The 17,788-nt window shown below is 38.6% G+C and overlaps 2 protein-coding genes and 1 long non-coding RNA gene across 3 annotated transcripts; 2 read left to right on the forward strand and 1 right to left on the reverse strand.

The window, feature by feature from the left end:
- The first annotated feature begins 687 nt into the window (after positions 1 to 687).
- On the forward strand, positions 688 to 1,368 carry LOC123670186 (ornithine decarboxylase-like). Its single transcript, XM_045603695.1, has 3 exons — positions 688 to 874; positions 1,020 to 1,137; positions 1,233 to 1,368. Exons 1-3 carry the CDS (start codon positions 688 to 690, stop codon positions 1,366 to 1,368), a joined length of 441 nt encoding a protein of 146 aa, XP_045459651.1.
- A 58-nt stretch (positions 1,369 to 1,426) lies between these two features.
- Positions 1,427 to 13,453, forward strand: LOC123670187 (ornithine decarboxylase-like). Its single transcript, XM_045603696.1, has 6 exons — positions 1,427 to 1,446; positions 2,326 to 2,446; positions 2,963 to 3,136; positions 4,073 to 4,174; positions 4,534 to 4,760; positions 12,929 to 13,453. Exons 1-6 carry the CDS (start codon positions 1,427 to 1,429, stop codon positions 13,068 to 13,070), a joined length of 786 nt encoding a protein of 261 aa, XP_045459652.1. The 3' UTR covers positions 13,071 to 13,453.
- A 1,050-nt stretch (positions 13,454 to 14,503) lies between these two features.
- Positions 14,504 to 16,630, reverse strand: LOC123670515. Its single transcript, XR_006745920.1, has 3 exons — positions 16,566 to 16,630; positions 16,088 to 16,132; positions 14,504 to 14,675 (listed from the first exon to the last, which is right to left on the reverse strand). It is a non-coding gene; the product is annotated as an uncharacterized LOC123670515 (long non-coding RNA).
- Positions 16,631 to 17,788: the final 1,158 nt, after the last annotated feature.

The raw sequence follows: 17,788 nt of genomic DNA on the forward strand, positions 1-17,788 counted from the left end.
TAAATGTATTTTTAATAATGCACTTGCGAGCTTAAAACATAAATTTAATACCTACCGACAGTATGAAGTCTGTAGATAAAAACGCTAACGTTGAGTTTTTTTTAATAATAATAATAATAATTTGTCTATTATTATCCTGGCATAACTACTGGGTGGCAGGTATAAACAGATATATTTAATATATATCTATATATTGATACTAGTTACTTTTGCCCACATATTTAATAAATAAATCTTACATCAAAATGAGCGCTGTTTCATTGCGTATACAATGACATAGGGTTGTCTGGTAAAAATCTGGTTGACGACGGTATGATGATTGGCGAATATAGCATAGCCTGGCCAGGATTTTTCCAGCCAACCCTTTCGTGATTTATCTTTAACACACTAAAGTAGATATAAAATAATTTTTATCCATTAAGCAGATGGGTGAAAATCATGTCTAGTTCGGATCTTAGACTATTATACAATATACCGATGTTTTATTAGACACAAACAATAGCTCTTGTCATTCGCTAACACATTTTGGTAGGTGATAGTCTAAAATATATATGAGTTTAAATTAGCTAAGTTAATTTCAAATAACACAACATTTTTAATGTTTCAATATTTTTCAGTTTAATTAATTTTGGAGTTTTATTTTCAACTACATATTTAAGACTGAATAACATATTTAATTTTGAGAAAATGGCTAATAAAAGCATAAGTGCAAACAACATATTAGTTTTAGACAATGAAACACCGGAAGACGTAGCCAAGGCTATGATTAATAGTGGAAATCAAAAGGAACCGTTTTACTTGTTCTGTTTGGATGACGCTTATCGTCGTATTCAATACTTTAAAAAAATGATGCCAAGGATACAAATATTTTACGGTAAGAAACGTTTAAAATATGCTTTTATTAGTACGCTAGTACTTATTATTATAGATTTGTTTCAGATTTCTATATTAAACTCAGTATTTACAATAAGATCTAAAATTCAATGTTCAATATTTTTGTATTATTAAAACCATTTCAGCTATGAAAGCAAATGACAGTGATCATATGCTAAAATTAGCAGCTACTCTAGGATTAGGATTCGATTGTGCATCGCCTGGAGAAATAAGCAAAGTACTAAAGCTTAATATATCGCCATTGTAAGTATTTATAATGTAGATATATTTCACGTTAAATATCATATTTTTATTATACCTTTTTAAGTTTTCTCATCTTTTTATTACAAAAATTACAGAAGCATTATATTCGCAGTACCGACTAAAACTCCCGAGTGGATGAGTTTTGCTCGAGAATCTGGTATCAAACATACAACTTTCGATACATCCTATGAGCTGAAAAAAATTAAACAGAACTGGCCAGATGCACGGTAATGTAAAACCAAATGATCATATACGTTCATTATGTATTACAACTATATCTGTAATAACTATGTTAGTGGTCATCAGTCAGTATATCAATTAGTTACCACAGTGCTTTGTCTAACTTGCAACTGACGTCTTTATTACCATAGTTGGCGTGTTGGGATCTAGAACTTATTTATGACTTAATTTTATATGATATGTAATGTTATGTTATATTATTTGTTTTTTTTTTATATTATATACCTACACACTATACTTTCTTGCACATACCAAGGTTGGCTGGTAAAAACCGCATTAGCGTTAAGCCCGCCTTTTGTACAGAGTTGTATTAGTGTATTTATTGTACAATAAAGAATTTAAATAAATAACTAACAAATAAATAAATAATTTTTACAAATGATTCTGGATCGTGCGCATTGATGTGATCCAATTATAGTTTAAGTCAAATCAAAATGTTACAGCTAAAACTTTAGGTTTTTAATTTCGTATTCATCGTTAGTTATACATATCGCGGTTCCACAGCAGAAGTAATGTTTTAAAATTTGTGATCTAAGTATTACTATTACGGTGAAATAACAGAAAAGAAATACTGTGATACTGCTAGGTTACTGCCACTCACTGGAATCTTTTTTTCATGACTTTGGGGAACAAACAAACTCACGGCCCATTTGACGGTCAGCGGGTACCGAAGCGTATAGATGCTTGCAACACTAGGAGCTTCGAAACCGTGGCAGACCCTACCCCCGACCATCCCAGCGAGCTCTGGCAACCTTACTTACCATAGAAATACAACAACACTTCAGAGCAGTGTTATTAGATGTGATCTTCTGTAAGGTTGAAGTACTTTCCAAATTCGTTCCTCTAGATTTCTTGAACAGGATATTTCTTACTGTGTCCTACCGCAATAAAGTTTCAACCTACCTACCCCACTAAAGTAAAATTCATTATAGTTACTATATTTTTTAGTTTATTAATACGAATCAAAATTGATGGAGACAGCATATATAAGTTAGGTGAAAAATTTGGCTGCGATTTTGAAACAGAAGCTGTTGATCTCTTAGAACAAGCGGCAGCTTTAGATTTAAAGGTAAATTATCTAAATTAATTTAAAGCTGTTTAAATCAAAATGTATTTTTTGTATCTACACTATTATAATAATCGAACCGACAAAGAATTTAATGAAACTCGAAACATACTTTAGATAACTAAATTCCTATAAGCATTATTTTAGCATAAAATTTCCCACAACTTTCTTGTTTCAATTTATAAGAGACGAAATAGCAATAAAGGAAATGATGTTGTATTGTCAGTAGTATTTTCAAAAAGACATGCTGTGATACCCAAAATAACTAAAATAAACTGTACCAATATTTGTTGTCTGGCATTTCTGAGACTGAATGAATTTGTAGTTGACAACTAAAACCTTGGTCTCTGATCCTTCACATGCTATTCTCCTTAAAGATACCAATGCTTAGTGAGTTTTGCAGTTGAAGTTATTTAAATTCAGTTCAGCCCCTTTCATGGGCATTTTTGTTATCTAACACTAGTAGTACATATATATATACAATTATACATATAAAAAATATAACAAATATTATTACAGGTGGTTGGTGTAGCATTCCATGTAGGAAGTGCATGTTCTTCGGCAAATAGCCACATAGTCGGTCTGCAACAAGCGAGAGCACTGTTTGATCACGAAGCCAAAGCAGGGAGAGGAATGAGTATACTAGATATAGGTGGAGGATTTTTAAGTGACCGAACTGATAGGATTGATCAGGTAACTGATTTAAAGGTTGACGATTTCTAAACTTAACAAAACCCATTTTAGAATATTAATTCAATTTATTTCGTTATGTCGTCTTAAGTAACATTGGATGACAACATGCTTATGATGACCTGTTATCATTTGAAATTCAGATGCGTGTATACAAAATTTATTAAAACTCTAAAATCTCTAAAGAAAACCTCAAGCTGCAACTTTGTAACAAAAATAGTTAGCTAACAATTATTATAACGTTTCATTACAATTATTCTTAGCGCTAAGTCTAAAAATCATGAAAATAAGCCAGGGCACAGAAGATATAGTTCGAAAAACGTGTTGTTTCAAATTAGTTTCATTTTTTTTAGGTTTCCAAATTAATAAATAACACTCTGGAAGAGCTATTTTCGAATCCTGATGTGCAAGTTATTGCCGAACCGGGAAGATATATTTGTGATTCTTCTTACAATCTGTACTGCAGCATAAACAATGTGCGAAGAGTAAGGTTTATATTTTAATGTCTGTTTCTAATTATTATGAACTGAATAATAAATAATGAATGTTGTAAGTTCATACTTGTTGAAAGTATGTTGCTTTGATTTCATTTCAGTAAATCTTTATTGAGTTAAAAACTCTGGTAGCATGTAATAGGTATTACTAAAAATAAATACTACTTACTTGTCAAATAAATTAATTTTTAATTATTCTTGAGTATAGTAACAGTTATTCACTGATTGAAATAAATAACTATCATGTAACTAAATAAAGAAGGCCGCTGTTACGTAAATGATATTCTAACTTCATATTTTGCTAGAAATAATAATATTATTATACTTATTGTATTTGTCTTATTTATTTATAGTTTATTGTTTATAATACATAGCATAGCAAACATTAGATAAGAGATAAGACAAACATCATAAATGTGTAACAATGATTGTTTGTTTTAATCAGGTTACAAGAGGGGGTGAGGCGGTGAATATGATCTATATGAACGACGGACTTTTTGGCACCCTGAGATATAACGAGCCCTGGCATACAGTTAAACGGTTTGAGGTATTTTTCAGTATTCAAAATCTTGTAAAATTTGTAGTATCAAACATTTAAAAACAAAACTTTTTCTATAAAATAAAAATAAAAATTTTGGCCGTGAAATGTTCGTATCGTGTTTTAAAAACTTTTTTAATCATTTATGCGAAACTTGATAATCAGAATTCATTATGCATAAATTTCTACAACTTATCTGATTCAGATGACTACCTATCAACATCAACGAGAAACATAAAAAAAAAAATAAAAGAATTTCAAGCTTTTATAATTCGTTCAGAACAATGCGCTCATTTGATGTAGAAAACGTGACTGACACATTAAATCTATCTATGTTTTGTGAAATATTTAATTTTTGTTTAATCCAGCGAAGTACAGATATTTCAAAGAACAATTTGGAAAAAACGATTCTCTGGGGGCCAAGCTGCGACTCAACAGATCGCGTGATGCAGAATTTGGATGTGATGCTGCCTCGCTGCACACCTCTTGACTGGCTTGTGTTCACCACCCAGGGAGCTTACACATACGGCTTTTCAAGCTATTTCTCTTGTTTGGAAAAACCTTTAACACGTTCGGTTATTTCTAAAGAACTGTGGTAAGTACTTATATTTAAATCTATGGTATGTAACTATGTACCTACGTACAGTAAATGTGCAAAGGGTTTGTTTCCTATTTGTCTCAATTTTATATACTAGTTATAGGATAATTTCTGACTTAATCTGTTAAACTATTTGAGAACATCTTGGAAAAACTTTATTGTGTGTTTTTTTATTGAGACATTATGTAATAACAGATCAAATTTTTGGTACTTGAGTACTATAACTACTAAATGTTAGGTAATTCCTGGTGTCCGTTCGGGCAGCAGCCTCTATCTTTTTCTGTATGTTGAATTCATCAATGCAATTATCATAAATATCTAATAGTGATCGTTACTCATAGTAGGGAACATATCCGCACACCCGCAGTGGAGCAACGTTGGGGATTAAACTCTCCTATATGAAAGAGGCCCAAACCCGACAGTGCAATGTTACAGGCTGAATGCGTATACTAATGACTTAATTTCTTCTTGTTATGAACCAAATGTAGCAACACTAAACTATTATATTATCTATGACAGTTAGTATAGTTTACGAAATGGTTTTTATCTATGAGCTGTCATTCGTCACCTTTTGAATTTAAAGTTTGCATCGTTTTTCCGGTCTCCATAAAAAAGTTACGCTTTTGTTTGTACTTGTTCGTTCTCGCGAAAAATTATCGCCTTTTGTTGATCGAACCATCCTTTGTTGTTTGAAGTAATTTAATTGTTAATAGCAAATTGTATTCCTTGTATTCCTTGTTGAATTATTGTGAAAAACGTGAGGGAACTACGCCGAACAACGGCCATTTTGATTGCTGGTTCCTGCTTCAGCCCGCCACTTCAGTTAAGTATAATTGATTAGCATTAGACGTAATGATTGGCCAATTATAGTTTGATGTTAATTAAGTTATACCTGGCGAGGCTTCACCGAACAGTATTCAGTGAAACTAAGGTAGGATTTTTATTTAAGACATTGAGTGTTAGCTCTGCGTACTGCAGACAATTGTTCGTCCCGTTCGTACCTGAGATCACGCTTCCACTCGTTTCAATATACTCCAGGTCGGACGTAACAAGTTTTGGTAGCAGAGCGTGGTTAACTTATTGTTGCTCAGTTTATTATATTGTATGAATAAGTTAGGTCACAATTTGTTTAATTCTTTCTTTATTAAAATATTATATTTAGATACTTAAGGTCTAATATTTGGATTTGAGTTAATAACAGCTGTTGTCTTATGCTTTATTGAAGGTTAATTTCTTATAAATACTCTTGTTTGTTAGTATAAGATTAGAAATAGCTGTTTAAATGGGTATTTATCAGTAAATTCATTAATTTGTTGAGTAAATTGTGTTATTGCTTTGAATCTAGTTTGTTGAAATATTAGATTAAAAAACTTAGTTTTAATTTTTTCTTGTATTATTACTGAAGTTATTTAAGATTTGATACTTGATTTCAATTCAGTGATAGCAGTTGTTTCATTGGAATTAATTTGATTATTGTTTGTTGTTACTGTTGTTATATCTGTGCCTTTGAAGATGACTTCGACCGCGGTCACCATGGTCCGTGAATCTTGTTCAGGAATCACAGCTCAACTGAGATGGTTCAGTTCAGCGGTCGCCTTGGTGAATAGGGAAGACCGCACGGAGGCCTTAATAGACAGGTACGAGAAATGCCCGGCTCGACTTGAACAGGTCGAGACTCTGTACCAGCGCCTCCTTCTGCACCTTGACGATGTGCCAATGGAGTCGCTTCCGAAGGAGCGACGGGAGCAAGTCCACGAGGACTACGTCCAAATTTTGGGCCTCGCCGATGAAATCTCCCAACGCGCCCGGGAGATCTTAGCCTCGCGCGCCGGAGTACCGCCTACAAGGGCCTCTTTGAAGACTCCCGTGGGCCTTTTGACCCGACTGCCTAACCTGGATCTCCCCCATTTCGATGGTCGACTCGACGCGTGGATGGGTTTCATCGGCCTGTTCGAAAGCCTTGTGGACTCTAGGGAGGATTTGAGCCTGTCCCAAAAGCTGGCCTACCTGCTCTCAGTGCTGGATGGAGAGGCAAGAGAATTGGTGCAGCACCTCCCGATTTGTGAAGGGAGCTATGCGGTCGCGCGGTCATTACTCACCAAGCGCTACCAAAACCAGCGCTGTCTGGCCGATGCTCATATCGACCAGATAATGGACATTCCTGTCGTGAGTAATACCGCCCAGTTGAGGACCAAGATGCTTAACCCCCTCGTTGCAGCTACCAATGCTCTTAGCCGCTTGGGCCTGCCGGTTGACCAGTCGTCATACTGGTTGGTGCGTATTATGCTCAAGCGGTTGCCGGTGTCCCTGAGAGCACGTTTTGAACAGGCGCACACTAGGGATGAGGCATCTCCTCTCCCTAGTTATGAGCAATTGTTGGCGTTCCTGGAGAATGAGTGTCGCATGGGCGACGTTATGGATGCGCCGGTGGGACTATCAAGCTCCGGACCCACCAACAAACGGCGCACTGCTCAAATGGCGCCAAAGGGAAGGGCGTCCCCCCGCTTTGCAGTCGCGCAGGCTGCGCGACCGGTCTGCCGGTTCTGTAAGTCCCGGGGGCACCGAACGATGCAGTGCCCGGACTTTGTAGCGTTGCATGTGGCCTCTCGTAGGCGGATGCTAAGGCCCGAGGCTGGTGTTTCTCCTGCCTGGGGGACCACTTTCAGCGCGCTTGCCCCGACATGCACCCGTGTCCTGTTTGTGGAGGGCAACATTTAAAGGTGCTGTGCGCCAACGCAAATGGCCGCCGCGACCACCCGGGGTCGCCTTCGGGCGGGTATGAGAGCGGACACTGGGCTCAGTCCCGCAATTTGGAGTCCGGCTCACCTCCCCCCCGCCACGCAGATTGTGCTGCTGTGGATCGCCGACATGATTCGGCGCGCAGCCCCACGGGCGGGTATGGGAGGGGGCCTCGGGTTCAATCCCGCACCTTTGTGCCCCGTTCGCCCTCACCGCACCCTCGTGACCAATCACGGTCACCTCCAGTCATTTACCACGATTACCGTGACGCACGTCCGGTACGATTGCCGTCCCCCCCTCTGGCGGAGCGTTCCCGTTTGGAGCCGCGCAACCCTCAGTACGGACGCTCCCGGCGCTACGAACCGCCGACTATGGCTCGTGGCAGTCGCCATCGAGAGGAGGGCGAGTTTAAACCACTCCCTCGTTTTGACGTGCCGTCCCGGGACAGCGGCGATAGATCGCCGCCACGCCAACATTAGGATGTTGGCGTCTGCCCCCGCTATGCACCACCCCCTTTTGAGACCGTCCTCTTGCCCACGGCCTATGTCCGGGTCTGGGGACGGACGGGCGCCTCGGTTGTAGTCCGAGCAATATTGGACACAGGCTCACAAGGGTGCATAGCCTCGTCTTGGTTGGTGGGGCAGACTGGCCTGAATATTAAAAAGTATTCAGATGTAATAAGAGGTGTCGGGAACGCCCCTGTAACCACGGTTGAGGGCCACGTTTCGTTTGAGTTCTCGCCTTCAAATTCTCCACGCCCGACGCTGAGATTGTCGGCCATTGTGATGGAGAACATCTTGGGCAGTCACCCGCAAGTTCGGTTGTCTGCGGATGCGGTAAAATTGACCGCCGATTTGGACTTGGCTGACCCTAAATTCGACCTACCTGGCACGGTCGATTTGTTGCTTGGCGCCGATGTACTGGGCAAAATATTACTCGGTAAGGATCGTGTTTTGCAGCCAGGTGGCTTAGTAGCCCTCCGGACCATATTTGGGTTCGCATTGATGGGGCCTGTATTGAGGGCTCCCCCTCCTGCTGAACCTGGAACGGCTTTGATGGTGGGCTCCGCCCTCTCTGACGCCGTGCAGAGATTTTGGGAAGTGGAAGAGCCACCACAAGCACCCCGCTCTGATCCGGAACACGAGGAGTGTGAACGGTTCTACAAGAGCAACACTAGTTATCTTCGTTCTGGCCGGATCATGACAAGATTGCCATTTCTTGCCGTACGACCGCCCCTTGGCGACTCGCGGCCTACTGCAGAGAAGCGTTTGTTGGCAATGGAACGCCGCATGAGCAGGGACCCGCTACTCAAAGAGAAGTATATTGACTTCATGCGGGAGTATGAAGATTTGGGACACATGTCTGTGTCAAAATTTGATTGGCGCTCGATGGAGCATTTTTTCCTCCCACATCATGCTGTGATAAAGCCGTCAAGTGGCAAGCTGCGCACAGTATTTGATGGTTCTGCGCAGACCACATCGGGAGTGTCCTTGAACCAGTGTCTTCATTCTGGTCCCAAATTGCTTAAGGACCTTTGTGACGTCATCACGCGGTTTCGGCGTCACCAATTCGTTTTCGTAGCTGACATCAAGATGATGTTCAGGCAAACGGTAATCCACCCTGATGATCGTCGATACCAGCTGATATTGTGGCGGGAAAACCCGCAAGATCCCATACTTGTCTACGAACTCAACACGAACACATACGGGCTGCGGTCTAGCCCCTTTTTGGCCATACGTTCGCTTTGGGAGCTCGCAGATCGAGAGCGTATGTCGTTTCCTCGCGCAGCCGCCATTTTGAAGGAGGACCTATATGTTGATGACATATGCACTGGTGCGTCCACGGAGAGAGAGGCTCTCCTTTTGCGTGACGAATTGATTGGCATCCTAGCCTCCACAGGATATGAATTGCGTAAATGGATCTCCAACTTACCTGCGCTCTTGGATGGGCTACCTGATGACCACCAGCAGGATCCTCACCTATTTGAGAACCGTGACAATCCTACCATGATGACAGTCCTTGGAATACAGTACAGACCAGTCCAGGACATCTTCACGTTCAACGTCGATTTGGATTCGCCTCGCACTTGGACGAAACAGCTGGTTCTGTCGACTGTCGCGAGAACGTTTGATCCCAATGGTTGGATATGCCCAGTCATATTCTGGGCCAAATGCTTCCTGCAGAGACTTTGGACTGCAGGTCTTGGATGGGACGAGCCACTCCGCGAAGCTATTTTGAAGGACTGGCTCCTGTTTGCTTCCTCATTGCCTGCTATCAATATGATATCGTTGCCCCGTGCTATGCTTCCACCAGGGAAGCATACAGCGTCCCTTCATGGGTTTTCGGACGCTTCGGAACGTGGGTACGCAGCAGCCGTATATTTGCGCACCGTGACCATGGATGGTCAAGTGAAGGTGTCATTGGTCATGGCGAAGAGCAAGGTCGCGCCTCTTCGAACTACCTTGACAATTCCCAAGCTAGAGTTGTCAGGGGCGGCCCTTCTTGCTCGCCTCTTGAATCACGTCATGTCCACCTTGTGCCCGTCAGTTAACATTGAGACAGTCTATGCATGGACTGATAGTCAAATTGTCCTATGTTGGCTGAAGACGTCAGTCCACACCTTAGAGGTGTTTGTTGCAAATCGGGTCTCTCAGATCCAGAAATCGGAAACCCCGTTAATCTGGAGGCATGTGCCTGGCGAAGTCAACCCTGCTGATTGCGCATCACGGGGATGTATGGCCCCCTTTTTGGTTGAGCACTCCCTGTGGTGGGGACCTGAGTGGTTGACCAGGTCAGAATCTAATTGGCCGCGAACACCGGCCTTGGATACTGTCACATTGCCTGGGTTGCGAACCCTTGCGATTGAACGGCGGGACCATCCGTTCGACCCAGATTTCCTAATGAATCGCTACAGCTCATTAGACAAATTACTGGGGGTCACCGCTTGGATCAAGCGCTTCACCAGAAATTGTAGACACCCACAGAACAAATGCTTGGAGGCGTTCTTATCGCCACAAGAGCTCCAGGATGCTCTTCTTCATTGGGTTCGTTCTGTGCAAGAAGAGAACTTTGAAAATGAGATTGATATTTTGAGAAAAGGCAAATGTAAGCTGTCTGGAGCCATTTGCAAACTGAACCCCTTTTTGGACAGTGCGGGTCTTTTGCGAGTCGGAGGACGTCTAAGGAACGCAAACCTCCCGTATGGAGCTCGTCATCCCCTCCTGTTGCCCAAAAGTGGCCACTTAGTGAGTTTGTTGGTGACTGATCGTCACATCAAGAACTCCCACGCCGGCTGTAATGCCTTATTGGCCATTTTACAACGAGAATTTTGGATTTTATCGGCCCGAAGGACGATCCGTAGTGTGGTCTTTCGCTGCATGTCTTGTTATAGACTCAAGGCCTCTACCATGCAGCCTATCATGGGTGACCTGCCGTCGGATCGGGTCACAGAGACAAGGCCCTTTGCTGGAGTTGGGACGGACTTTGCAGGTCCCTTTTCGGTTAAGGCCTCGACCCTCAGGAACAGTAAAACGGTCAAGTCCTACCTGTGCGTCTTTGTTTGCCTGTCCACCAAGGCGGTACACTTAGAACTAGTCTCAGCCCTCTCGACAGAGGCCTTTGTTGCGACGTTAGATAGATTCGTGTCACGACGAGGACTACCGTCCTTGATTCGGTCGGATTGCGGCACCAACTTCAAAGGCACAAATAACTATTTAAAAGAGATATATGAATTTTTGGCGTCTAATGAGACTGAGATTGCGTCTAGACTAGCTAGTCGCAGAATAACTTGGAAGTTCAGTCCCGCGTCATGCCCCCACTGGGGAGGAATTTTTGAAAGTGTTGTAAAGGTTGCCAAAACACATTTGCGACGAGTAATTGGCGAGTCCGTATTAACATTTGAGGAGCTCGCAACTGTGTTTTGCAAAATTGAAGCCATGTTGAATTCACGCCCGTTGTGCCCGATCTCTTCAGACCCTAACGATTTGGAAGCCCTCACTCACACCGGGCCATTTTTTGATTGGACGGCCGCTGAACGCCCTGCCGGAATACCCCTATGTTGATGTGAAACTCAATCGTCTCTCGCGGTTTGAATTGATCCAACAACTCACTCAGAGCTTTTGGAAACGTTGGAATTTGGAATATTTGCATATTCTCCAGCAGCGCGTTAAGTGGACTGACAAGACTGATCCACCGCATGTTGGTGACCTCGTTCTGGTTAAGGACGCTAACTCACCGCCACTGTGTTGGCGCAGAGGGCGCATTCTTAACCTCGTCTTTGGAGCAGATGGAGTGCCCCGTTTTGCTGAGGTTCGGGTGGACGGTTCTGTTCTGAAGAGAGCGGTATCAACCTTGTCACGACTGCCAATTGATTAGCGGCCAGGTAGTCCTGGCCGAGGCGGGTAGATGTTATGAACCAAATGTAGCAACACTAAACTATTATATTATCTATGACAGTTAGTATAGTTTACGAAATGGTTTTTATCTATGAGCTGTCATTCGTCACCTTTTGAATTTAAAGTTTGCATCGTTTTTCCGGTCTCCATAAAAAAGTTACGCTTTTGTTTGTACTTGTTCGTTCTCGCGAAAAATTATCGCCTTTTGTTGATCGAACCATCCTTTGTTGTTTGAAGTAATTTAATTGTTAATAGCAAATTGTATTCCTTGTATTCCTTGTTGAATTATTGTGAAAAACGTGAAGGAACTACGCCGAACAACGGCCATTTTGATTGCTGGTTCCTGCTTCAGCCCGCCACTTCAGTTAAGTATAATTGATTAGCATTAGACGTAATGATTGGCCAATTATAGTTTGATGTTAATTAAGTTATACCTGGCGAGGCTTCACCGAACAGTATTCAGTGAAACTAAGGTAGGATTTTTATTTAAGACATTGAGTGTTAGCTCTGCGTACTGCAGACAATTGTTCGTCCCGTTCGTACCTGAGATCACGCTTCCACTCGTTTCAATATACTCCAGGTCGGACGTAACACTTCTTGCCATGAGACATATTGATATTTTGAATCAATGGTGCAAAGATCTCATTTTTCAAAGTTTTATTTGTTGACTAAACTGTAAATTGACCTTACTTTTCTCTAGACATCACAGAATTTAATGTAAAAAATTTAAAAAAAATGCGATCATTCAAGACACACACTATTTACAAACACAACTAATCCACTTATAATAATTTAACGAAAATATAAGCAAAAAATACGTTAGTTAAGAACTTTATCAGAGACGATTTCGCAACTGGAAAAATACACTTATCTTTTAATTACGATAACTATTATCATTATTAATTTAAGCAAATATTTTATTCAGTGACAAGGTTACACTACCTTACATTCAGTTGAATATCTACATGATGTGATAACACTATTGTGTAATATGATACAATTTAAGTTTAATACGTACATTTTACGTTTCAGGAATCAAATAAAAGACAGCAAATTTTTTAGACCTGAAGAATTTATAACTGAACCTGATATTTCATCGCCACTTCCCTCAACTTTACCTTCAATTACGAAGTCAACTAGAATATCTATTTCGAACAACACTTTGAAGATATAAAGTGATTCCGCTCTGAAAGTTTGTCACCTTTTTAAAGTTTTTCCTGTTTTTCGCTATCATGCTGTGATTTTTTCATCCACTTCAGTTTTAGACAAAAGTGTAAACATTTTGGTTTTAAGTTTTATGTATAAAATGAAACTGACTTACAAGTAATCGCACCGCAATTAACACCACAAACACATTATTAATCGTACCTCAAAGTTAGTAATAGATGGTATACTCGTAGTACAACGAGCGGTCCGCGGTTTTATGACTAATGAGACGAACATTTCTTCCAGACGATCCTAAAAGATTTGGTGAAATTGTATCGAGATTTTTATTTTTCGGTGTGACAATTTCTATTTGTTGTTTTCAATTTCAAATAATAAAAAATTTAATTTTTATTTTATTATTTTCACTTTTAAATTAAACAACTAATAAGAATCATGGGAAAAATTAAGAAAAGCTGAAGAAGAACAGGAGTGCTTCTTAATCACGATAACGCCAGACCTCACTCGGTTTTTGCGTCAAAAATTGAGACAGCATCTTTGGGAAATGTTAATGTATCTTCTATATAGTCCTGCACGCTCAAGTGTTTCATTTTCTTCGGAATCCTTTGAGTAATGTTAAGTTAACGCCAAGAGAGGACTGTCAAAATTACTTTTTACATTTTTTAAGGAACGATATTATGTCACTAACTACAAGATTAATCAAAATGGCAAATATATATTTTAATTAAATAACCTAAAATGATGAATTACTACTACTTAGATCAAAAAATAAAAATTTAATAAAAATATTACAAACGTCAAAGTAGCGATAATAATTTTAGAATGAGTATTATGTTTTTATTTAATTCAACATCATCATCTTATCTATGGATTTTTTAAACGTGTCTACAGTTTTGTAATGATAGGCTTAGAGATTATTATTTCTATGTCCTTGATTTATTTATAAAGAATATTGCAGCATTATTATTATGTTTGATTATGTATATATTTTAAGCTAGCGTTTCTAATGATATCTGTAAAATTTTTGTTATTAGTTAAAATTTTTGTTACCTGCTTAAAATAATTACGTATTTAGTAAACTACACGGTTGCATGTCACCGCTTTTTTTTAATCAAGTTTTTATTACGCATAAGTTACTTTACTGATAGGCTCGATCAGGAGGAGACAAAACAGGCCCTTAGAGTCGATTTCACTTCAACTAATAACAACACGTAGGATTAGTTAGACCTATATTAATTTATTATTTATAAAATTGGATTGAATGGTAAAAACATATCATAAACTTTTATCTGTTGATTTTCGTCATTCGTCCGATAGCTTTTTCAGCAACCGAAAGCATTCGCAAACATGCAAGCAAAATGTATTACTTAGTAAATTACTAAAAGTCACATTTTGTTTTCCCTGGTTTGAAATAAAATAGCATATAATTAATATAATATTATATTTTATAACAAAAATTAACAATTATATTAAGAGTGATAAATTATTAGTACAATTTAAAAAATTATTCGTAAAATCGCGGATGTAAGATGGTGATGCGAATTTTTCGGTGGCGCACTTTTATTCCCTTGGTGTTGTGACGTTTGTTTTTACACTCTAATGTCTTACGCTTAAGCTGAAAACAGTAAATAAGTATAAATAAAGATTATAAGACTATACTATACTTACATATACTTATATATAAGCGGACATGGTTAACACCGCCGCGTTTGCGCAACGGTTACAGCCATGGATTGTACCTGTTGCGCTGGCGGTTGCGGGTTCGATCCCCGCACATGACAAACATTTGTATTGGCCATACAGGTGTTTGCCGTGGTCTGGGTGTTTGTGCAGTCCTTGTGGGTCTCCCCACCGTGCCTCGGAGAGCACGTTAAGCCGTCGGTCCCGGTTGTTATCATGTACACCTGATAGCGATCGTTACTTATAGTAGAGAATATATCCGCCAACCCGCATTGGAGCAGCGTGGTGGATTAAGCTCTGATCCTTCTCCTGCATGGGGAAAGAGGCCTATGCCCAGTAGTGGGATATTACAGGCTGAAGCGTAAGCGGACATGATTAACACCGCAACCATCTCTAACGAATCAGTTCTTAAATTGTGAATTGTAAGTATCTATAATATTGTAAAAATTCGAAATAAACTTGTTATTAAAATGTTGTGGATAACGCTATTTGACAAATGACAGTATCCGACATTAAAAAGATTTTGATTCATTATCTTTTTTTACAGTCGAATTCTATTATGAGATATTTCTAGATTTTATTTAAGATAGATATATCATCTTAAAGTTGCAGCTTATTAATTCAGGAGAAACAGGTCCTACTAGCTTATTCTACTTCCCACTGTCAAAGTCTATTTGTACCGTCATCCGACAAATAACGTTATCCATTACTGGTGTAACAGGCCCTAAAAATCTTAATATTGAATACCTATGTGTTGCCTGATTTTAGTAAGGTGGTAGATATGAAGTTTGATTCATTTCAATGATATTCCAGACAAAAAAAAAAACAATTAACTTACACACATCAAAGGTGCTATTATTAATTACCTTAAAATTAACAATTTAAATAAATTGCGTGCTTGGTAATTAATTATAATCGTAAATTTCCTTTTATTAATCAATTACCTCTTGTTGTTATATTATAAAGTGTGTTTATACTTCCGAAACCTTTGTTTTGCTGTATCAGATACACGAGTAATATTGTCACAATCTTAGTTTCCCTGTGAACGTATTTAACAGGGATGTATGTATATTAAACCTTGCAAAAAGACAATTGATGTTGGGTTAAAGTAATGTCATAAATGTAGAAACATGACACTTGTTTTTCAACGACTTAAAACAACAACGATATTAAAAACTATTAAGTTAAACATTAGAAGCACTTTATTATTTATTTGTTGAAATTTGAATGCTATTTCTTTGGTTTCCGTACAAATAATTTCAAATAGTAATTTACTTATGGACTGTAATAAATTATTTCTTTAGTGACATTTAATATAAAACCAAGTTCATTTATTGGTTTGCTAACCTTGAGCAGGGGCAGCCGCGGGCGCCGCCGGCGCCGCTGCAGGGGCTAAAGAATTAAAACAACAGGTTAAAGATAAAGCGGGAGATGACTTTTATAAAAATATGTGTTTCTGCGATCTAATAAAGCCTAAAACTATTTTTGTTACCGACAATCATTTTGTCACTTATATGTAATATACATATAACTACGTAACTAGTTATTCAGACAGTCAGAGCACAAATTATTGCAGCAAATCAGTGACTATGTAAATGTTAATGAGGCAGAAACCTCACGCTAAGAGGTTTAAATGTGCTTTAAATGTTGATATTAAAAATAGTTCTTTCACATAAGGTTTATAGTAACATAGACATAGAAAATATGACATGCATTAAGTATGTTTGTCAAAGTAGTTGAAAATAAGGCACATTTATAAATACATACATCTTATTAAGGTAAAATATTTTCAAATCTTGATTAGTATATTTTGAATAATATTTACCAGCAGCAGGTGCGGCGGCAGCAGGTGCGCCAGCAGCAGGTGCGCCGGCAGCAGGTGCGCCGGCAGCAGGTGCACCCGCAGCGGCAGCGTCAGCCTCCTGAAAAATATAATTCAAATTATTTTAAACAAACCATTTTAGTATTTGACTTTATCGTCACAATAAAAACCCTTCACATGCACAAAAAATAAATTCATATCTATTCGTCTATGAAGCTTTAAGAAAGTAAGTTATATAGCATTGTTGTTTATAAAAAAGCAATTAAACCAGCTTATTAAATGTAAAGTTGAATGCTAAACGTATCATATTATTAATATCATTGAAAAAAATTGACTAACTAGCCTTCTAAGACAACTTTTACTAAGCAATTCAATAATTGCGTTAATATTATGATCATAAAATATATAATTAAGAATTAGGCCTGTTTAATAAATCGAACTTTATAAAACAATATAGCGTGTAATTAACTTAATTTATAGAAGCCAGTTTAACTACGCCGCTGTGAATATTAATGCATACGAATGTCACTGAATTTCATAATGCGGGTAATCTACGTACAAATAGGTAAGTTACTGCGTATATTTAATGTGATTTACTAGGTTCAAATACGCTTTTATTATACGTGAGGTTTATTCTTTATTTAAATTACAAATAATGTATTTTGATAATTTGAGATTGAATAATAAGAGTAAAATAATGGGTACATATCATAGTCCGTCTACTGCAGACGATTTAGACAGTGTCAGACAGACACTGTGTCGCCTAGGACACACTTCAGGAAAACGCAGAGTTGAAGAGGGTAAATAATTGTGTATGTAATCAGGTATTTTTAATGTTTTAAAGTATATGATCAAACAACTCGACGATTAACATTTGATAAAGAAGCTATGATTGTATCTCGCTAAGGGATATTATGCGTATGATGACTTCTTTTAATATTTCTATTAATCTAATTAAAAACAAATAAAGTCTAAATTTGTTGGTTACTTAGAAAAGTATTCTTCTTAGTAATCAAACATACAACTTTATTTTCTACAGATCGCTCTAATGCAGCTCTAAGCATAAGAATGAACTAATTAGTTATTTACTCAAACATTCTAAGAGCAGCGAAAAAGCAAGAATCAATTTTTTTTATTAAAACTTACCTTGAATCTTAGCAGTAGACAATCTTGTGTACTGTTTTGAGTTGTTGAGCTTTGCTTATGTCATAATTATGCAAATATGT

The sequence above is a fragment of the Melitaea cinxia genome, chromosome 4 (genome assembly GCF_905220565.1).
Source record: "Melitaea cinxia chromosome 4, ilMelCinx1.1, whole genome shotgun sequence".
NCBI lineage: Eukaryota > Metazoa > Arthropoda > Insecta > Lepidoptera > Nymphalidae > Melitaea > Melitaea cinxia.

Excerpts from the sequence above, each read along its gene's own strand:
- LOC123670186 (XM_045603695.1), top strand. The coding sequence starts at position 688 with ATGGCTAATAAAAGCATAAGTGCAAACAACATATTAGTTTTAGACAAT. Across the intron at positions 875-1,019 it reads AAGGATACAAATATTTTACG|CTATGAAAGCAAATGACAGT; the intron begins GTAAGAAACGTT and ends AAACCATTTCAG. Across the intron at positions 1,138-1,232 it reads AAGCTTAATATATCGCCATT|AAGCATTATATTCGCAGTAC; the intron begins GTAAGTATTTAT and ends CAAAAATTACAG.
- LOC123670187 (XM_045603696.1), top strand. The coding sequence starts at position 1,427 with ATGTTAGTGGTCATCAGTCA. Across the intron at positions 1,447-2,325 it reads ATGTTAGTGGTCATCAGTCA|TTTATTAATACGAATCAAAA; the intron begins GTATATCAATTA and ends TATATTTTTTAG. Across the intron at positions 2,447-2,962 it reads CGGCAGCTTTAGATTTAAAG|GTGGTTGGTGTAGCATTCCA; the intron begins GTAAATTATCTA and ends ATATTATTACAG.